We start from the raw sequence: 18,170 nt of genomic DNA, 5'->3' as shown, positions 1-18,170 counted from the left end.
TGCTTGATTGTTCAGAGCAAGCTGACAGTTGAGTCTGTTCAAATGAATTAAGTGCCTTTCCAAGAGAATTCTAAAGAAACAAAGCTGCATGAAGCTGAAGGTTTACTATTAAGCATTGTAAATTGAGAAGTAGCAAGTTAAAAATAAATATTACAAAAAAAAAAAAAAAAAGGTCAAAATGAGCATGGAGCAAGTTTTCACATTATAAAACTGAAAACTTGGCAAAATCTAAAGTTAGGTAATTATGTGATGCACAGAGCTTTTCCAGGCCATGGGAGAAGGTAGTAATCTCAGAATAGCTATTCACTGTTGGCCCTGTATTTGAAGGGATCTAAAAATATTCCTCTCAAAATATCAAGAGTAGAGGAAGACTTTCATGTAGCAGAAGGAGGCTTATCCTGTCTCCTGCAGAAATTCTGGCTCTGTCTTGCACCAGTTAATGACTGGTGTTGGTCTCTGTTGGAAGGGTAACCTGGGCCAGTTGATCTGCTGTGGGTTCCTGATGGACTTGGTCCTGCCCAGCTCTGTTTAAAATACCCCTTCATATGAGGACTGCTTCATGCACTTTGCCTTTTTCCTGCTAGTTTGATGTGTATTGGATTGCTCTTAAATACTGACTGTGTCAGCTCCTGAGTTCTGCTGCTCCTTGATTTGTGTTAAACGGGGTGGCACTGGCCTACTCTCAGCTTACCTTTGCATTTACTCCGCTGGTAACTGTTGTGTTCCGTTTCCTTTGTGGCAGAAGATAAAAGAAGAGGTAGCTTCTCCTCTCAAGAACTCCAAGAGGCAGCGGGAAAAGGCAGCGTCTGACACGGAAGAACCTGACAGGTCCAATGCCAAAAAATCCAAAACTCAAGTGAGTCCCACAGAGGAGTATTTCCTCTCAGGAGAATGGTTTGAGGTGGGGAGGGGGTGCAAATCTGGTAACAAACCAAAAACATTAAATCAATTTAAGCCACAGCAAATTGTAACTTAATCTGTGGCTGGAAAGCGACCAATGTTATAATGTGTTCCTTCTGCTGAAAACAGTGCAGTGATACGGGGTAAGTCCAGAAGTTGGGTTTTTTGTTTGTTTTAATATGAACATCAACCATATAGCAGCACACTGGATTGTTCTCCACTCCTTTCCCCATTTTTTTTAAATTTAAATTTGAGGTTTTGTCTTCTCTGACAAGTTAGAAGGCCACCACTGGAGTTGTCACAAGACAAATCTTTTCCATTGCTGGTCACCCTCATAGTGAAGAAGTGTTTTGCTATGCTCAGCAGGACCCCTCCTGTATTTCACTTTGTTCCTATTGCCCCTGGGCGCTGTGGCAGGATCCTGGTTCTGCTGTCTTTGCACTTCCCTTGGCTGTTTGTGTTCCTGTGCTGGTTTAGGCCCTGTGAGGCTCAAAGGGCACCTGCACCTGTGTGTGCACAGCACGTGTGCTAGAGCCCATCCTGTGGCACACCGGCAGTGTCCTGGTGTGCTTTTCCTGGGCACGGTGGTCACTGCTACCTCTCCCCACAGGAGATCAGCAGACCCAACTCCCCCTCGGAGGGAGAGGGCGAAGGCGAGAGCTCCGACAGCCGCAGCGTCAACGACGAGGGGAGCAGCGACCCCAAGGACATCGACCAGGACAACCGCAGCACGTCCCCCAGCATCCCCAGCCCCCAGGACAATGAGAGCGACTCGGATTCCTCGGCTCAGCAGCAAGTGCTGCAGGCGCAGCCCCAGGTGCTGCAGGCCCCGAGCGCCTCTGCCCAGGCCGCTGCTCCCACCCCGCCGGCTCCAGCCCCGCTGCCGGCGCCGCCGCCCGCGTCCAGCGCCGCCCCGGCCCCCGCGCAGGCGTCGCCGCCGGCGTCGCAGCCCTCGGGCCAGCCCCAGCCCCCCGCGCCCCCCGCGCCCCTGTCGCACATCCAGCAGGGCCCCGCGCTGCACCCGCAGCGGCTCCCGTCGCCGCACCCTCCCCTGCAGCCCCTGAGCGTGTCCCAGAGCCAGCCCGCGCCGGCCCCGGCGCAGCCGCACGCGCAGCCCCCGCTGCACGGCCAGGCCCAGCCCGCCCCTCACGGCCTGCAGGCCCAGCCGCTGCTGCCCCACGCCGGGCCCGCCCAGCCCTTCTCCCTGCCCGCTCAGCCAGCTCAGTCTCAGGTGCCCCTCCAGACGCAAGCGCCGTCCCACTCGCACTCGGGCCTGCAGGTGACGCAGCCCGTGCTGCCCGGCGCGGCCTCGCTGCAGCAGGCGCAGCCTCCTCGCGAGCAGCCGCTGCCCCCCGCCCCCATGGCCATGCCTCACATCAAGCCTCCCCCTACCACCCCCATCCCGCAGCTCCCCGCTGCTCCGGCCCACAAGCACCCTCCCCATCTCTCCGGGCCGTCTCCGTTCTCCATGAACTCCAACTTGCCTCCGCCGCCCGCTCTGAAGCCTCTGAGCTCGCTCTCGACTCACCACCCTCCATCCGCGCACCCTCCTCCCCTGCAGCTGATGCCTCAGAGCCAACCGCTGCAGTCCTCACAAGCCCAGCCTCCCGTTCTGACCCAGAGCCAGAGCCTTCCCCCTCCTGCCAGTCACCCCCCCTCTGGACTCCATCAGGTTTCCTCCCAGCCCCCCTTCTCTCAGCACCCCTTTGTGCCCGGGGGCCCTCCTTCCATCACGCCTCCTTCGTGCCCCTCCACTTCCACGCCGCCCGCCGTGCCTGGCATCCCTCTGCAGGCCCCCATCTCCACGTCAGCAGCTTCTAGTGGGACAGTGCCCGTGGTGACAGCCTGCACGCTGCCACCCATCCAGATCAAGGAGGAGGTCCCCGATGAAGCTGAGGAGCCGGAGAGCCCTCCACCTCCACCCCGGAGCCCATCCCCAGAGCCCACGGTGGTGGACATCCCGAGTCACGCCAGTCAGTCAGCCAGGTATGGAGCTTTCATCAGTGCTCTGCTTTCCCTGTGTTTATACTCCACTGCCTGTGGACCAGTACGGTACAGTTAATTTTCTCCTGGCTTTCTGGGAAGCTGGTAGTGTTTGGTCTAAGTGTGGAATGATATTTTTTAGTGGACATATGGCTCTCAAATCTCACACTCCTGCACCTTTCCCAGGGCTGAGCTCTTCTCTCTCGCGTTCCTTTCAGGTTCTATAAACACCTGGACCGTGGCTACAATTCATGCTCCAGAGCAGACCTGTACTTCATGCCTCTGGCAGGATCAAAACTGGCCAAGAAGAGAGAAGAGGCCATCGAAAAGGCCAAAAGGGAAGCGGAGCAAAAAGCCAGGGAAGAGAGGGAAAGAGAAAAAGAAAAAGAGAAGGAAAGAGAGAGGGAGCGTGAGCGTGAGCGAGAAGCGGAAAGAGCTGCGGTAGGTCCAGTTCTGGCTCGGAGCTGGGTAAGGGAATTGATGGCTGGGTCTGACCTGGGTGATGACTGCAGGATGCAGATCCCCAGGAGCACTTTAATCCTGACAGGGGTCTCTGAGCATGGAGCTAGGTGTATGGGCTGAAATCCAGCCTGCTCTGAGCACCTCCCGACCTGCCTGGGACTGTCTTCTCTTTAAAGGAAATGGAGAGTTTCTGCCCCTGGTCTGCTTCTGTGGGAAGCCAGAGCAGCTGGGCACAACCAGGCCAATTGTCTGACACTTACCTTGCAGTAGGAGAGGACTGTGCAGACGCAATGAATGCCTTTGTGTCCCTTGCACTGCTGTGTCCTGGAGAAGGGCTGGAGGTGGAGGGGAGGTGTGTGCGTGTGGCTGAGTGCTCCAAGCCAAGCGTGTTGACCTGAGATTCTGTCCCCGTTGTGTGCAGCAGAAGGTGTCCAGCTCCTCCCACGAGGGCCGTCTCGGCGAGTCCCAGCTCAGCGGGCCAGCCCACATGAGGCCTTCCTTCGAGCCCCCCCCGACCACCATCGCGGCCGTGCCCCCCTACATCGGGCCGGACACGCCGGCGCTACGGACGCTGAGCGAGTACGCGCGGCCCCACGTCATGTCCCCGACCAACCGCAACCACCCCTTCTTCGTGCCCCTCAACCCCACGGACCCGCTGCTGGCCTACCACATGCCCGGCCTCTACAACGTGGACCCCACCATCCGGGAGCGGGAGCTGCGCGAGCGCGAGATCCGCGAGCGCGAGATCCGCGAGCGGGAGCTGCGCGAGAGGATGAAGCCCGGCTTCGAGGTGAAGCCCCCGGAGCTGGACGCGCTGCACCCGGCCACCAACCCCATGGAGCATTTCGCCAGGCACGGGGCACTGACTATCCCACCCACGGCGGGGCCTCACCCCTTCGCCTCCTTCCACCCGGGGCTGAACCCCCTGGAGAGGGAGAGACTGGCGCTGGCGGGGCCGCAGCTGCGGCCGGAGATGAGCTACCCGGACAGGCTGGCGGCCGAGCGCATCCACGCCGAGCGCATGGCCTCGCTCACCAACGACCCCCTGGCGCGGCTGCAGATGTTCAACGTCACCCCCCACCACCACCAACACTCACACATACACTCGCATCTACACCTACACCAGCAGGACCCCCTACACCAAGGTGAGCCCCGGGAGCTGGGCGCTTCCGTAGGGAACAGCTCGGAACGGGCCCGCTCTGACCCTGGCACTCAAACAGCAAAATCCCTGTCTTCATGTCCGTGTCGTGGTTCTGTGCTGTGTAAGGCTGTGATAACTGAAATGCAGTTGCTTTTTGTGGCATGGTAACACCACAGCGATCTTCCTTCAGACTCTCACTGTGGAAAGTTTGCTGGTTTGTTGTGGGTTGATGTTTTTTAAGTACTCTTGTCCTAGAGCAGCACCTTACAGTTGTAATAATACTCTCAGAAATGAATCTGTGCCTTGCCCGTTTCTGAAGCAAGATACGTGGTTACTGCTCTAGAGGTCTGGAGTCCTGGACATGAGGCACTCAGCAGAAATATTCACATTTTCTGGTGACAGCCTGGAGAGAACATGGCAAGCCAGGCACCAGGTGCTGCAGCTGCCAAGTGAGAGGAGAGGAAAGTCAGAGTCAAATGCAGGTTCTGGTGTCTGGCTACCAGTGCAGAGTTGGTGCAAGCAGATGTAGAATTCTTTGCCCTGGAGCAGTGTCCATTAAATGTGCTGGGATGCCCACTTTGGAGTTGGAGGGAACGTGAGTGCTGTTGCAGGAGCCAGACTGTACGGCAAGGAAAGCAGCAGGGTGGTGTGAGGATCTTGAGGGCTGGGGGGTTGCAGGTAGGAGGTGGCAGTGCTGGATATCAGCATTGCTGAAGCTGCTGAGGCTCACTGCAGAAATCACACGTGGGCTCAGTTGCAGGCAGGTTTGCAAACCCCCTGGCAGCAGAGGGAATTTGACACAGGCCCATGTCTGTACAAGGATTCTGTTGCCAGGTGAGTCAGTCACCGAGCACCTCTGTGCAGGTAGGTCTGGATGCTCCCCAGGTACTTGTTCTGCACAAAACCACGGCTTGTACATTGACCCTCCCAGTCCAGAGAGAGGCTGGTGCAGACACAGCCAAGGCAATTCACTGCCAAGTCTCTCTGTGTGTTTGAGGAGCAATTTGGCTTTGTGCTCTGCCAGGTTCAAGCACGGTGAGGGGCTCTTGGGTGGTTCTTGCTCCAGGTGGCTCCAGTGGTGCTCAAGGCTGCTACAACCCCTGTGTCTCCTTAGAGTGGGGATGAACAGAGGGTGGAGTGACCCCACATTTGTGCTGTGCACAGCTGAGGGAATTGTTCTGGCTTTGTGTTCCTTGCCCTGGTGGTTCCTTTGCAGTCCTTGGGCAGCTGATGGACGCTCTCTCTCCTTCTCTCTCAGGCTCAGCAGGACCTGTTCATCCACTGGTGGATCCTTTAGCAGCCGGACCCCACCTGGCACGTTTTCCCTACCCACCTGGGACCATCCCCAACCCATTGCTAGGGCAGCCACCTCACGAGCATGAAATGCTCCGACATCCAGTCTTTGGTGAGAGCATTTTATGGTCCTTTGATCTGCAATGTCACCTTTTATTGTGGGGTTTAACATTTCTCAGTGGCGGGGAGTCGGGCTGTGACTTTGGGTGGTCGTGGGGGCTTGTTGGGATGAACAAGAAGCAAACAAGAGTATAAAAGTGGTGCCTGTCCCCCAGGTACTCCCTACCCTCGGGATCTGCCTGGTGCCATTCCACCTCCCATGTCAGCAGCCCACCAGCTGCAGGCCATGCACGCCCAGTCCGCAGAGCTGCAAAGACTGGCAATGGAGCAGCAGTGGTTGCACGGGCACCCTCACATGCACGGTGGGCACCTACCCAGTCAGGAAGATTATTACAGGTGAGACTGTAATGGAGGCTTTTGGGGACCTGGGAATTCCATGGTATTTCTCCACATTCCTTCTTTTTTCCTCGGAATTTTCGCCTCTCTTGCTGTGTGCTGAGCCCTGATGCAGTTAGAGTCAAAGCTGTGCTCAGACCTGGTTTGGGCAGATGGGGAAGCGAGGTCCAAATTTCTGGCACAACATGAGAGTAGCCGAGTGTCTGTCCTGTTGCAGAATCCCCAGTCACGTCCCATCTGCAGAGCTGGCACTGGTGACCGTGCCCACGTGTGGGGTACCCTGGGCTGGGACAGTGCCCGGGGTGGTCACAGAGCCCACAGCCTGCAGCCCCTGCTCCCTGCAGGGGTGGCAGGAGGGCAGAGCAGGCTCCTGTGTCTCACACCTCCTTTGCTGTGTTAAAATGAGTTTTCTTTCTCTTGCAGTCGACTGAAAAAAGAAGGCGACAAACAGTTGTAATAAATTATTTATTTGTAACGCTGGCTATGGAAACCCCAGTCCTTGGGAAGGAGTGGAACATTTTTACATACAAGAAGAGCTACAAAAGGAAAAGAATATCTTATAAAGATTTCTTTATATATTTAAAACAGAAGCAACCACCCAACAAGTAGAGACTTATCAGCATAGTGTTCATTTGTAGAGAAGATTTCTCAAGACTGGTGTGGGTCTCCCTGCATGAAAACGTATTCAGAAGCCTATTGGAAATACAGGACTGTGTGGAATATTCAGAGAACTTCCTGCAATCTTGGTTTTTTTTTTTTTTTTTTTTCCTTTTCTTTTCTTTTCTTACTAGTTTGTTTTCAGTAGGTGCTAGAATCAGGTTCACAACACAAGTCACTGTGCGTGAAGGGACACTCAATGCATCTATAGGTAATTAAAAAAAAAAACAAGGATTGCAAGTAGGTGACATAACAAGCTCTGAATCCAAGTGCTATAATAATAAAAAAAAAATCTACTTTTATTTTAATACATTGTAGGAAATCTTCATAATTTTAAAGAGAGCTCAGTTCTGCAGCATGGCTTTTTAAGTCTGTAAATAACTGTTTTTGGGTAGAGGGGAGAAACAAAACAAAACAAACTCCAGAAACGTTTATCTTGCTTTTCAGTAACATCACAAATTGTGAATTCCTACCTGGTATTGACAGAATACAGAGTTGATTTTTTAATAAAATATATATATATAATTATCCCTTTAATTAAAGGGAATGATGGGTATCAATAATTTCAAATGGGTAAAAGCTTGACATTTGGTTTGATATCAACAATAAGCATTAAAGGGATTTGCAGGGATAATGTTGCAAATGACTGTTTCTGTTCTTGGTTTTTTGGTTGGTTTGGTTGTTTGGGGGTTTTTGTTCGTGTTCCATCTCTCTGTTCTGCAGCTGATTTTGTTGAGTTGGGTTTCTCAGCAGCTCAGATGTCCTTTGGACCCCGCTGGCCCTTTTGATGCCACCTTCAACTGTTCATTTTCAGTGTGGCCATAAAACACTTATTTCCCTTGACCTTTTGAAACTTAATCTAGCTCCATTGGGTTTAGACTTTGGGCAGAAAGTTCAGAGAAATAATCTGTTCTAAAAATCTCTCTTTAAAGATGTTCCATGGCTCAGACTAGTGCAGCCAGATCTTGTATGCACGTGCATACCTGGGGAGGACGTGCTTTTCCTGGCCTCCTGTTTGAAGAGTTCTTAAGGAGAGTGGACTTGGCAACTTGGTTTTCATTACGTTGTGTTGCAAAGACCAGTCTGTTTTTGACTGTTTGAGTTTGGGTTTTTTTAAACAAAATCTGTTTTAACTGCCCCCAGTGTTGTGTCCCTGAGTAACTGAGTGCTCTGGGACAGAGACACTGCCTCCCAACCCCACAGTCCCTGCAGGGTTGGCTGCTTCCCACCAGGATGGGGAGAGGAGAGGAATACACAGTGAGCATTAAAGGAGACAGCTCTGCTTACGAGGCGGATTTTTAAAGTTTTTTTTCCCCAGTTTTGCCACAGTTTTTCTTTGCTGGAGCAGAGGGTGATGTGACCAATGGACATCTGAACCTGCTGGTCATTTTTTTCTGCTGGTGCACAACTGCCCCCATTCTCTCTCTCCACTCACGAGTGCTCTCTCTGCTGTTGTAGCCTGTTCAGTGTGATGGTTGTGTCCCAGGACTGTACTGAGCCACTCTGACAAAGTTGTAGTTAATCAGCTGCAGGCACAGTGCTCATCCACCTCCTGCTGCTCAGCCCAGAGCTGCTGCCAGACCATTCACCAGTTAAAAATGTTCCAGGCCCACTAAGGCAAGAGTAGAGGGGAGAGCAGGGGATCTTTCAGCTGATTTTCCCTTTTTGCTGTGCCCCACTGCAGATTGCTCAGGGATGAGGTGTCCATCAGTCCTGCTGTGTTTAACTCTGGGTGAAGGTGTTGGGAGGGGCAGGTTGTGTTCCTGAGCTGGGGAACCACGAGGTCAGAGCAGAATCGAGGGAGGTGAAGTCCTTCTCCGTGGCTGTGGGCAGTGGTGGGGTGAAAAGGTTTCCCTGTGGAACAGGGATTATTTTTGCTCACGGCTGAGCAGCCAGGAGGATGGGCCTGCTCATCAGAGAGTGCCTCAGTTTGCTTTAAAGGTCTCATCAGGCACATTTCAGTTCAATCTCTCCCCTCCTTCTGTTCTACTGTGTGGAACTGGGGAGTTTGGGAGAGTTCAGCCATTTCTTCTAACCCTTCTCGTGCTGTTTTTTAGCCATAGTTCTTCAAAAAAGGAAAAGCTAATTCCCTCCAGTGGTCCTCTCTGTATTCCTTGTTTTTCAGCTGAAGTTGCAGTCTGTTCTAAAGCTGTTCATGGATTTATTTCTTTTTTTTCCCAGAAGAGCATTCTAATAATTTATGGGAGCTTTTTTGTTCACATCATTCAGCAAATAAGCACTGAAATTCCTCCATTTTTTGTGATTAACTACAGTGATTAACTACAACTTTACCTGCAGTGGCTTCTGAAGCCATCTCGGTGTCAATGACCTGTTAAAAAAACCAGCCCAGGCCTTTTGATTTTCTTTCAAGAAATCTCTCTTTAATTTTCCTCTGTTCCAAAAGTTTATTTTAAAATTTTGCTTTAGTGTTTTTGAAACGTCTCTCTTGTTCTATGTCGTCATGGTTGAGCTTGTTTCACTGCACCGTTAAAGCAGAGTGTACATTCTGACTGCTACATTTATATATATCTTGAAGCTTAATGTATATATGAGTAGTTTGCCATGGGATAACACAGTGTAAACAGAGTAGAAACCCAGAAATCGTGACTTCTGTGTTCTCTCCATTTGAGTATTTTGTAATTTTTTTGAAATATTTGTGGACATAAATAAAACCAAGCTACACTACAGCAGCCAGGTTTTGCCTGCAAGTGAAATGTGTCTCTTGATTGTTGTTAGTGGGAGAGGAGCTGTGGGGTGCTGGCATGGCCACCTTGTCTGATTCAAACCTGTCTTTTCTTGGCTTCATTTTTTTCCCTCTTTGAGATAATTTTGTTTTTAATACACAGTACACAAACGCCAACATCGTGTCCAGTTCCATCTCTGCATCCTCGAGTTGCATTGCTGCTCTGCTGCTCAGCTGCCAGTGCAATACACTGTGCATGCCCCAGGGGCTGCATTTTTGGGAATTGTTTTTTCCTGAGAGGAGTTATTTGTGCCAGTGTTGAACACAAGTGACCCCGAGCTGCCCTCCAAAGGGGTAACTGCAGAGAGGGAGATGCACAGTAACTCATCTGCTCGCTGCCTTCTGAAAAGCTGAAATCTGCCTTCCAGTTCCATCAAGTTTTTGTGCCAGGGTGGTGGCTGCCCCAGTGGGTGACTGGTGAGCGTTCAGGAGCTGGTGAGGATCAGCATCTCCAGAAGCCAGGGAAGCGTTGGGATGGCACAGGGAGCTTTGCAGAAGCGGTGTTTGGTCAGGAGGGAGGTGGGGAGGTTCCTCCCTGCTCTGCTTCTGCTGCGGGATTGATCAGGAATGGGTGTTTTGACTCCAGCTGAGGGTAATTGTTGCTCTGAGCACAGTGTGCTGTTGCTGCAGTGGGCTCGGGGCAGGCAGACAGGGCCTCATGACAAATGGCATGACAGGCTGCTCTATTTATACCCCGTGGCATTTTATGAGGGGAAGGTCAGCTCTTGTCTGCTGGAAATAGCTTCTGAAAGTGCTTTTTCCGAGCCTGTGCTATTTATTTTGACATTTCTTTTTTAATTCCTTGTGCTCAGTGTAGAACTTGAGCGGGCTCAGGCTGCCCTGTGCTGCTTAACAGGTTCTAAGTTTCCAGATGTAAAACGATGAATTCCACGGGGACGGGGCTGGAGAGGACTTTTACCCCTGGAAAAATGGAACAGTGCAGTTATTAACTTGTGGTTCTGCGTTAATGGGGTCGTGCTGTGGCAGGGTGAGAGCTGGAGGCCATCACCTGTGTGGCTTTGCCACCTGCACAGCCTGCGGGGCCGTGTGGGCTCCACCAGCACGGCTGGGGTTTGATCCTTCCCGGGCCGTGGATCCCCTTTGGAATGCCGTGGGATTCCGTGGCATGGGGTGGGCTGGAAGGGATCTCGGAGGCAGGGAGATCTCATTCCAACCCCACCGCGGGCAGGGGGCTCGCTTTCCCCACCTGGACTGGTTCAGGGATTTAACGAGGAGAGGAGGGGAAGGCAGGGGTTGTGAGGGGTTCCTGTGACAGGTAACGAGGATAGGTGGGAAAGGCAGGGGTTGTGAGGGGTTCCTGTGACAGGTAACGAGGATAGGTGGGAAAGGCAGGGGTTGTGAGGGGTTCCTGTGACAGGTAACAAGGAGAGGAGGGAAAGGCAGGGGTTGTGAGGGGTTCCAGAGCCAGGTGACAAGGATAGGTGGGAAAGGCAGGGGTTGTGAGGGGTTCCTGTGACAGGTAACGAGGATAGGTGGGAAAGGCAGGGGTTGTGAGGGGTTCCAGAGCCAGGTGATGAGGAGAGGCCACGCAGGTGTTGCTTGTTGGGAGTTTTTGGCACTTCTGAAGCCCCGAAGCCGCTTCGGGGGAGCTGAGGGCGCTCTGAGGGGAGGGTGGGGCCCTGAGGGGGCGGGGCCTGGCCCTGAGGGGGCAGAGCAGCACCCGAGGGATTCCAGAAGGTTCTGGAAGAGCCGAGCGAAGGCCTCAAGTGAGGTCCTTTCCTGTGCTGGGAAAAGGTGATGGGAGGACGGCAGAGAGATCTGGGGGCAGCCCAAGAGAACCTTGGGGCTCCCTGTCCCTCGGTGCTCCTCCACCTCCCCTGGTGTCCCCGTGTCCCCGGGCCAGCCCAGACCCTCACCCAGGGGCTTTTTGTCCTCTGTCCAAGTGGCTGCACACACGGCGCTCGTCCATCTGTCCCAGGCAGCTGTCCTGCACAAAATCCCAGGTGTTTCCTGTGCCGTGTGCTCCTGGGGGACAGGTGAGGCTGAGACAGCCCCGCTGGTCTGGGCTGGGTCTGGCCTTGGGGTGGTTTCTCACCTTCGGGGATCAGAAACGGCGTCTGAAGGGGGGAAGAGCCTTTGGAGGGGCCCTGCACGTCCAGGGCAGCCTTTGCAATCTGCTGTGCTGCTCGTGTCCCTCCTTCATTAAAGCTGATTTTTCTCATGGTGTTGACTTTGCAAAACCAAACTGGAGCAAAAGATAAAAGCAATGTAATGCAAACCACGGGTCCCACGTGGACAATTAGCCTGGTTATTTTTTTATTCTCTGCAAGTGCTGATCTCTGTAGAAGTGGTAACTTGGCCCCTGCAAATTCAGCTACTCTTTCCCTCTTTCTCCCTAGAGAAATATCCAGTGAAGGAATCTGGCAAAAAAAAAAAATTACCTGCGTGAACTCTCAGAGGTTTTTACAAAACTGAATTCTAGAATGGTCACCTGTGGCACCTGAATGCTGGTGCAGAGCAGGTTTCTGACACAACATGAGCCAGGCACTGTCCTCCTTGGGCCTCACAAATGAGAGAAATGAGTCTTCACAATAAATATTGATCCATTTTCTGGTCAGATGAGTCGTGGGAGAGGCTCAGGAAAAGACACCACAAAAGATAGCATTTAATGAGGGGAGGACACTTGGCAGGCAGGAGTCACATCCAGGACAGGATTTGATTGTTTTACACATTTCAGGTTTCTAAAGCCAGAGTATGTAAATTTTAGGACATTGAATCAAGCCCAGCTTCATGGTAAGCACAAATAACTTTGCTGTTTGTTAATATTAATGCAGTAGTGTGCTTCTCTAAGCACCAAGGCACCCTTGGGTGGCTCAGGAGTGCAGCTGTCAAAGATGAGGAAAGATTGAACTGATTGTTGCCTGTTCTGTTACTCTGGGTGACTTTGTTGTGTCTTTCCAGTTTCTGCAATTCCATTCCACCATTTGTTAGCTCTTCCAGTGTTTGTCCCGTGTCCTCACCTGTGGCAATGTCAGCAGGAAGGAGCGTTCTCTGCAGAGGTGCAGCTGTGAACCCTCCTGTGGCTGCCAGGCTCCGCTCCCTGCCCTGTGTGCTTGGCAGAGAAATCATGGATAAACTGATGGGCTGGCCTTGGGAAACAGCTCGGTGTGATGCCAGGGGAGCTGTATTTCACTTTGCCCGGGGTCCTGGTTCTGCTGGAACAGACTATTAGTCAAATCTGGAGGATGGAGGTTTCTCCGGCCTTGCAGTTTGTTGGAATGAGCCCCAGTTTCAAAGGCTGGGCAGTCACAAGGAATCTGCTGCTCTTGCCTTGGTAATGTGGCTGGATTGCAGCTTTCAAAATACCCTCGGTGGATTTTTGCTTCCTCTAAGTTGGATTGTTTTAGTGTCATCCAGCTGTCACTTTTATCCTTCTCTCTAGTTCACTCCTTCACAGCTTAGTGCTCTTTATGGAGTGGCAAATAAAATGGACATCAGCAGGAGTGTTTTAAATGAAATGGACATGAGCAGCAGTGTTTTAAATGGAATGGACATCAGCAGCAGTGTTTTAAATGGAATGGACATCAGCAGCAGTGTCTGAGGCAGGGCCAGAGGACCCCCAGGAGTAAAGGAACACGCTGTGGTGTCACCACTCTGCTTTCACATTCCTTTGCTGCAGATTGTGTGATTCCAGACTACAACATTCAGTGGATTGCAGAAACAAATTCTCCCTTTTCCATCTATGTTATTTAAAGCCAAGCTCCCTGGCTTCACTGATTTCTTCTGGAGACAGTAGCAGGGCCAGAAACTGTTGGGAGGTGTTGTGACAGAAATGCCTTCATCTAAATGTAAATGTTGCTGCCCTGCCTCGGGCTGCCTTTGAGAGGCTTTTTTCTGTGGCAAGCAGCTACAAAGTAATGGTCCCAATCAATTTATTCATGTCAATAAAAGGTCTTTTATATGTTTATTTGAAATGAATTCTGGGCTGATGGGACCGCGTTTGTTTTTCAAGCAGGTGTGTCAGATGGAGCGAGAAATAGGGAGGTAAAGGAGAAGGAAAAGGAATCGTGTCGGTCTGGCTGGCAGGAGTTACACTTTGGGGTCTCGAGCGGGGGAAGAACGAAGGTGCCTCAATAGCGGGACACAAGGGAATAGGAGAGAACGCCCGGTGCTCCTCCCTGAGCCTGGGACAGGCTCACATTGGGTTGGGGTGCAGCAAAGGAGTTCAGTACAAAGTCCCTGACACAAACAGAGTCACCCGAGTGCAGAAACATCTGCTTGTACATCTCGGACAAAGTCAGCTTGACGTTCTCTGACCCTTCCCCTCCTCTGTGCTGAAAAGGGAAAGCAGGTAAGAGGAGCCAAACTGCAAAGCACAACTTTTAAAACGTATTTTGTGTTCCGCATTGAAGTGTGAGTACTGTATGTGCATCTCCTGCCAGCACCACCCATGGGCAGGGCTTTGTATGCCTCTATTTAATTTCCTTTTGACCTGAGCTTCAGTTTGGGGTGACCCGAGTGTGTTCTGGGCCCGGGCAGGTGTTGATGGCAATTGGAACTGCTCTGCCCACGGAGCTCGGTTGTGTAATCCTGCCTGCAACTCCAGGCTTTTCTTTCTCTCCAGTAGCAGTTCGGCATTCGTGACAAATTATTTAATGGCCCACTGAGGGATAAATCTGTGCCCCAGGGCTGGGCGATGCCTGTGCCAATCTGTCCAGGTGCAGTTCGGTTCTGCCACCACTCCCAGGGCTGCTGGTGCTCTGCCTTGGCCTCCCTGTGTACAGAACAGAGGGAAAGTTTCTTACTAGCTCTAGATTACAGTTCTTTCAAAAGAGCTGCGAACAAACGGATTTCCACTATTTATGCAACAGAGATGGAAGAGAACTCAGTAAAGGGTTTTGAGAGCCTTGAATCTGAATGGCTTCAGGATTTGTAATTGCTGTGCCATAATTTCAGTGTGATTTGAACCTTGGCTGCTGGGGTTATTTACACCTTCTGTTCTGTCCTGCAGTTCTGTGCTGTTGTCCAAGACTGAGCACCAAGATGTTTCCTATTACCATCCGAGTAGCAGTTGCATCTGGACAGTTTTCCTTATCTCCTGTTAATGACCCATCAATGTCTTGCCACATGACTCAGAGATAACACTCTCCAGGAGCCAGTTCTGTTTAACAGGTGATTAAGAACACACCTTGTGACTCAAAATAACATCAGCCCATTGTGAGATGCTCCGCCCAGGGGGAGAAGCTAGGCATTCCCACCTGGATAAATCCAGGGATTTCTAGACAGAAAGGCAGCCTTTCCACAGGTTTCCGAGAAGACACAGCAACCACATCTGGCACTCCAAGAGGACTGCAGCCACTCCAATTTGGACTGCTACCAGCACGCTGGCCAAAGCGGGTGTCAGGTTGTATTCTGACTTTGCCAGTGGTCTTCCTTTTGTATCATTGTGTGTATTTTTGTCTTTTGTTTTCCCTTTTCCCAATAAATTGTATTTCTGACTTGGAGTCTCTCACTGGTTTTGCTTTCAAACCAGAACAGCTGTGCATCTGGCCCCTGGTGCTGTGCAGCCTGGAGGAGGGAATGCTGGAGCCTCTCCAGTGCTGCTCTCCACTGCTCCCGACCTGTGCCAGCCCCTGCTCTGGAGTGACCCATCACGGGCAGCTGTTGTGTTCAGCTGGATTTACCTGGAGAGAGGGAGAGCAGCGCTCACAGCACACCCCTGCAGGTGAGATCTGCGTGGGAGGAGAGCTGTTTGAGCCGCGGTCACACTCCTGCTCTCTGGGACACACAGAGCAGCAGCTGAGCCTGCGCTGTGACATTTGTAAAGCGAGATCTGCGCTCGTGCTTCTCCCATTGCTGCTTGTTCTGTGCAAGCCTCTGTAATGGATCAGGTCTCTCTCTCACAAAGACATCTTTTATTGGCTGAGGAATGTTAAACAGGCTCTGTCCTCAGAGCCCTAGTATGGGATTCCTCCTTTTTAGTCAGCAGTCTAACACGCTGGCAGTGCCTGCAAACTGCCCAGTGGATTTTCACCCGTGCCAGCCCCAGCCCTGGGCACTGCAGAACAGACACTCTGTGTCTGCCTGGGCCCCAGGGCTCGTCTGGCTGGTTTTTATTTACAAGAGTGCAAATAAGTAAACATGAGCTGTTGGCTGATGGCCCTGGCGTGCGTTCCTGTGCCCAGCTGGGCTGCAGGGGCTTGGCAAAGCTGCCTTTAGGAGGCCTCTGGCTACTGAGTGTGGCCCTGGGGCAAGGGGCAGGAGGGGAAGGACAGTGAGTGACATCGGGCCCAGGGATTGAGTAGGTTTGGGTTGAGCTGAACAAGTGGCCTGACTGCAGCTCTCGGTGTGATTGGAGTGTGGGCACTCACCAGGGCACTGACCAGGGCACACTGACCATGGCACTGACCATGGCACTGACCAGGGCACTGGCCACGGCACTGACCATGGCACTGACCAGGGCACTGGCCACGGCACTGACCAGGGCACTGACCAGGGCACTGGCCTGGGTACTGACCAGGGCACTGACCACAGCACTGACCACAGCACTGACTGGGGCACTGACCACGGCACTGACCATGGCACTGACCACGGCACTGACCACGGCACTGACCAGGGCACTGACCATGGCACTGAGGGGCTCCCTCCCTTCTCCAGGCGTGGCCGGGGTGCCATCGCAGGATTTGCCACGGGATGGCAGCAGATTCACGGGAAACAGGAATTCAACCCTCGAGCATCTGCGCCCTGCCTGGGAGCTCGCGGAAAGCAGAGACCTCCTCAGAGAGAGAACTTTGGGCATCCCCATAGCGGGGCGAGAGCCCAGTGGGATCCGGGGCACTTCCCATCTGCTTCCTGCTCTTCCCCTCCTGGGGGGCAGCTTTTGGCTCTACCTGGCCGTGCAGAGTGGTTTCTGTTTCACTTTGCTTGCTCCACGGCAGGGGCTGGCAGACCCGAACCTCTGAAGGGAGCTGCTCTGTGTGAGTGTGCACATTTCTATCCCAGAGGAATTCGGGCTGGGAATTCCTGTCCGGGCTGCTGGCAGCTGTGTGGCCGTGTGTGACACCACTGCCCCGTGTGTGACACCACTGCCTTGTGTGTGACACCACTGCCCTGTGTGTGTGACACCACTGCCCCGTGTGTGACACCACTGCCCCGTGTGTGACACCACTGCCCCGGGTGTGACACCACTGCCCCGTGTGTGACACCACTGCCTCGTGTGTGACACCACTGCCCTGTGTGTGACACCACTGCCTCGTGTGTGACACCACTGCCCTGTGTGTGACACCACTGCCTTGTGTGTGACACCACTGCCCTGTGTGTGACACCACTGCTCTGTCCCTCCCTCCGAGCAGTGCCTGGCACGCCTGCTATGGACACAGGGATATAAACACAAGGCAGCTGCACTGCGAGTGTTTGTTTCTTTTAGATGGCCTCCACTTTTGAACTTGAAAAATACACAAGCCATGCAATAATATTTAATAAAACCACCCCAGCTATCGGCAGCCCTCTTCCACACCTGAACACTGCACAAATGGACATGGAATGGGGCAGCATTGCTGAGAGAGCCTCCTTTGGCTTTCATGTGTCCCCCCAGCCAGGTGTTAAAGCTCTCCCAGAGCCCCTGCCTGAGTTGCCACCAGCTTCTATACATAGCTTCTTCTGGTTAAATTTTATTTACTGCCCTGGAAATGAGCCTACTTTAGTACCTTCTTCGTGTATCCATATATAAAAACATCCCCGGAATGGGCTCCTTTGAGTTGCCTTGCCTGTATCGACACGTAGGGATGGCCAAGCTGTTCTTGTCTTTTTTAATGGCTGAGAAATGGCTGCTGTTAATTCCGTGTGATGGCTGAGTTCACTGGGTGAAGTGCAGCTCTCTGCTCGCTTGTCTGAGCTCTCCTGTACTGTAAATACTTTTTTCAGTATGAAAGTCCTTCCTGCTGTTCCTGATGTCCCTGCTCCAATGGCAATATTGATTTCTTATATGAAGTGAACAAGATTTACTGCTGATTTTCTGGAGACATTTCCTTGGACTACACTCCATCATTCTTGCTTCCAGAACTGTCCTTTCATTTAACTTTTCCTGCAAGCCCCCCCCACCACTATTTAGTTCCCCCTTCTACATTCACGGCTTCACCTCATCTCCACTTTGGTTCAAAGACACAAAAAAGAGAACCAACCATGAATTCCCTGAAAAGGAAACCCAAAGTCTGTGATTTCAGCTGGGTAAACTTCTTGCCAGTTTCAAAGGCAGAGAGAGGACTTTGAGATCAACAAGGTTCAACCCTGGAGCCGGTAATCAGTGTTTGGAAAGGGACCAGAGGAAGGGAAGGGAAACAATTGCCCTCAGGTCTCTTCCTTTGTATTGCTTTTTCCATGTCAATATATAGGCTTGGCCAGGCTGTTGTTATCCTGTGCTTCCAGTGAAATGCAGGAATCATTCTGCTGATACCTGGACGTGTGGGTAAAATCCATCTGCTCAATGCGGTGGTCTCTGGGCAGCCCGTATGGACACGGAATGCTGCCTGTGGGTGGCAGAGCACTTCCCTGCTCTGCCTGGATCCGTGTGCCTCT

General features: G+C 52.3%; 1 protein-coding gene and 2 long non-coding RNA genes across 6 annotated transcripts in view; 2 read left to right on the top strand and 1 right to left on the bottom strand.

Moving 5' to 3' along the window:
* The window catches only part of RERE (arginine-glutamic acid dipeptide repeats), a 173,698-nt gene extending 164,119 nt beyond the window's left edge, over nt 1–9,579 (top strand). For 2 of the 4 annotated variants that reach the window (XM_053963016.1, XM_053963017.1), the window contains exons 16-22: nt 743–856; nt 1,511–2,886; nt 3,102–3,324; nt 3,767–4,490; nt 5,745–5,891; nt 6,055–6,235; nt 6,659–9,579. In XM_053963016.1, the coding sequence (XP_053818991.1) occupies nt 743–856; nt 1,511–2,886; nt 3,102–3,324; nt 3,767–4,490; nt 5,745–5,891; nt 6,055–6,235; nt 6,659–6,692 (2,799 nt within the window). In that variant the 3' untranslated portion in view covers nt 6,693–9,579. The remainder of the gene's footprint in view (nt 1–742; nt 857–1,510; nt 2,887–3,101; nt 3,325–3,766; nt 4,491–5,744; nt 5,892–6,054; nt 6,236–6,658) is intronic. The other 2 variants (XM_053963019.1, XM_053963018.1) reach the window with 2 other exon arrangements.
* Nucleotides 9,580–9,666: 87 nt separating this feature from the next.
* On the bottom strand, nt 9,667–16,667 carry LOC128799001 (uncharacterized). The gene is made up of 3 exons (XR_008434621.1): nt 16,222–16,667; nt 11,513–14,370; nt 9,667–10,556 (listed from the first exon to the last, which is right to left on the bottom strand). It is a non-coding gene; the product is annotated as an uncharacterized LOC128799001 (long non-coding RNA).
* Nucleotides 11,550–15,094, top strand: LOC128799002 (uncharacterized). Its single transcript, XR_008434622.1, has 2 exons — nt 11,550–11,632; nt 14,608–15,094. It is a non-coding gene; the product is annotated as an uncharacterized LOC128799002 (long non-coding RNA).
* Nucleotides 16,668–18,170: the final 1,503 nt, after the last annotated feature.

This window comes from Vidua chalybeata, chromosome 22 (assembly GCF_026979565.1).
Source record: "Vidua chalybeata isolate OUT-0048 chromosome 22, bVidCha1 merged haplotype, whole genome shotgun sequence".
Classification (NCBI taxonomy): Eukaryota; Metazoa; Chordata; class Aves; order Passeriformes; family Viduidae; genus Vidua; species Vidua chalybeata.
This window is presented reverse-complemented; position numbering and strand designations above follow the sequence as displayed.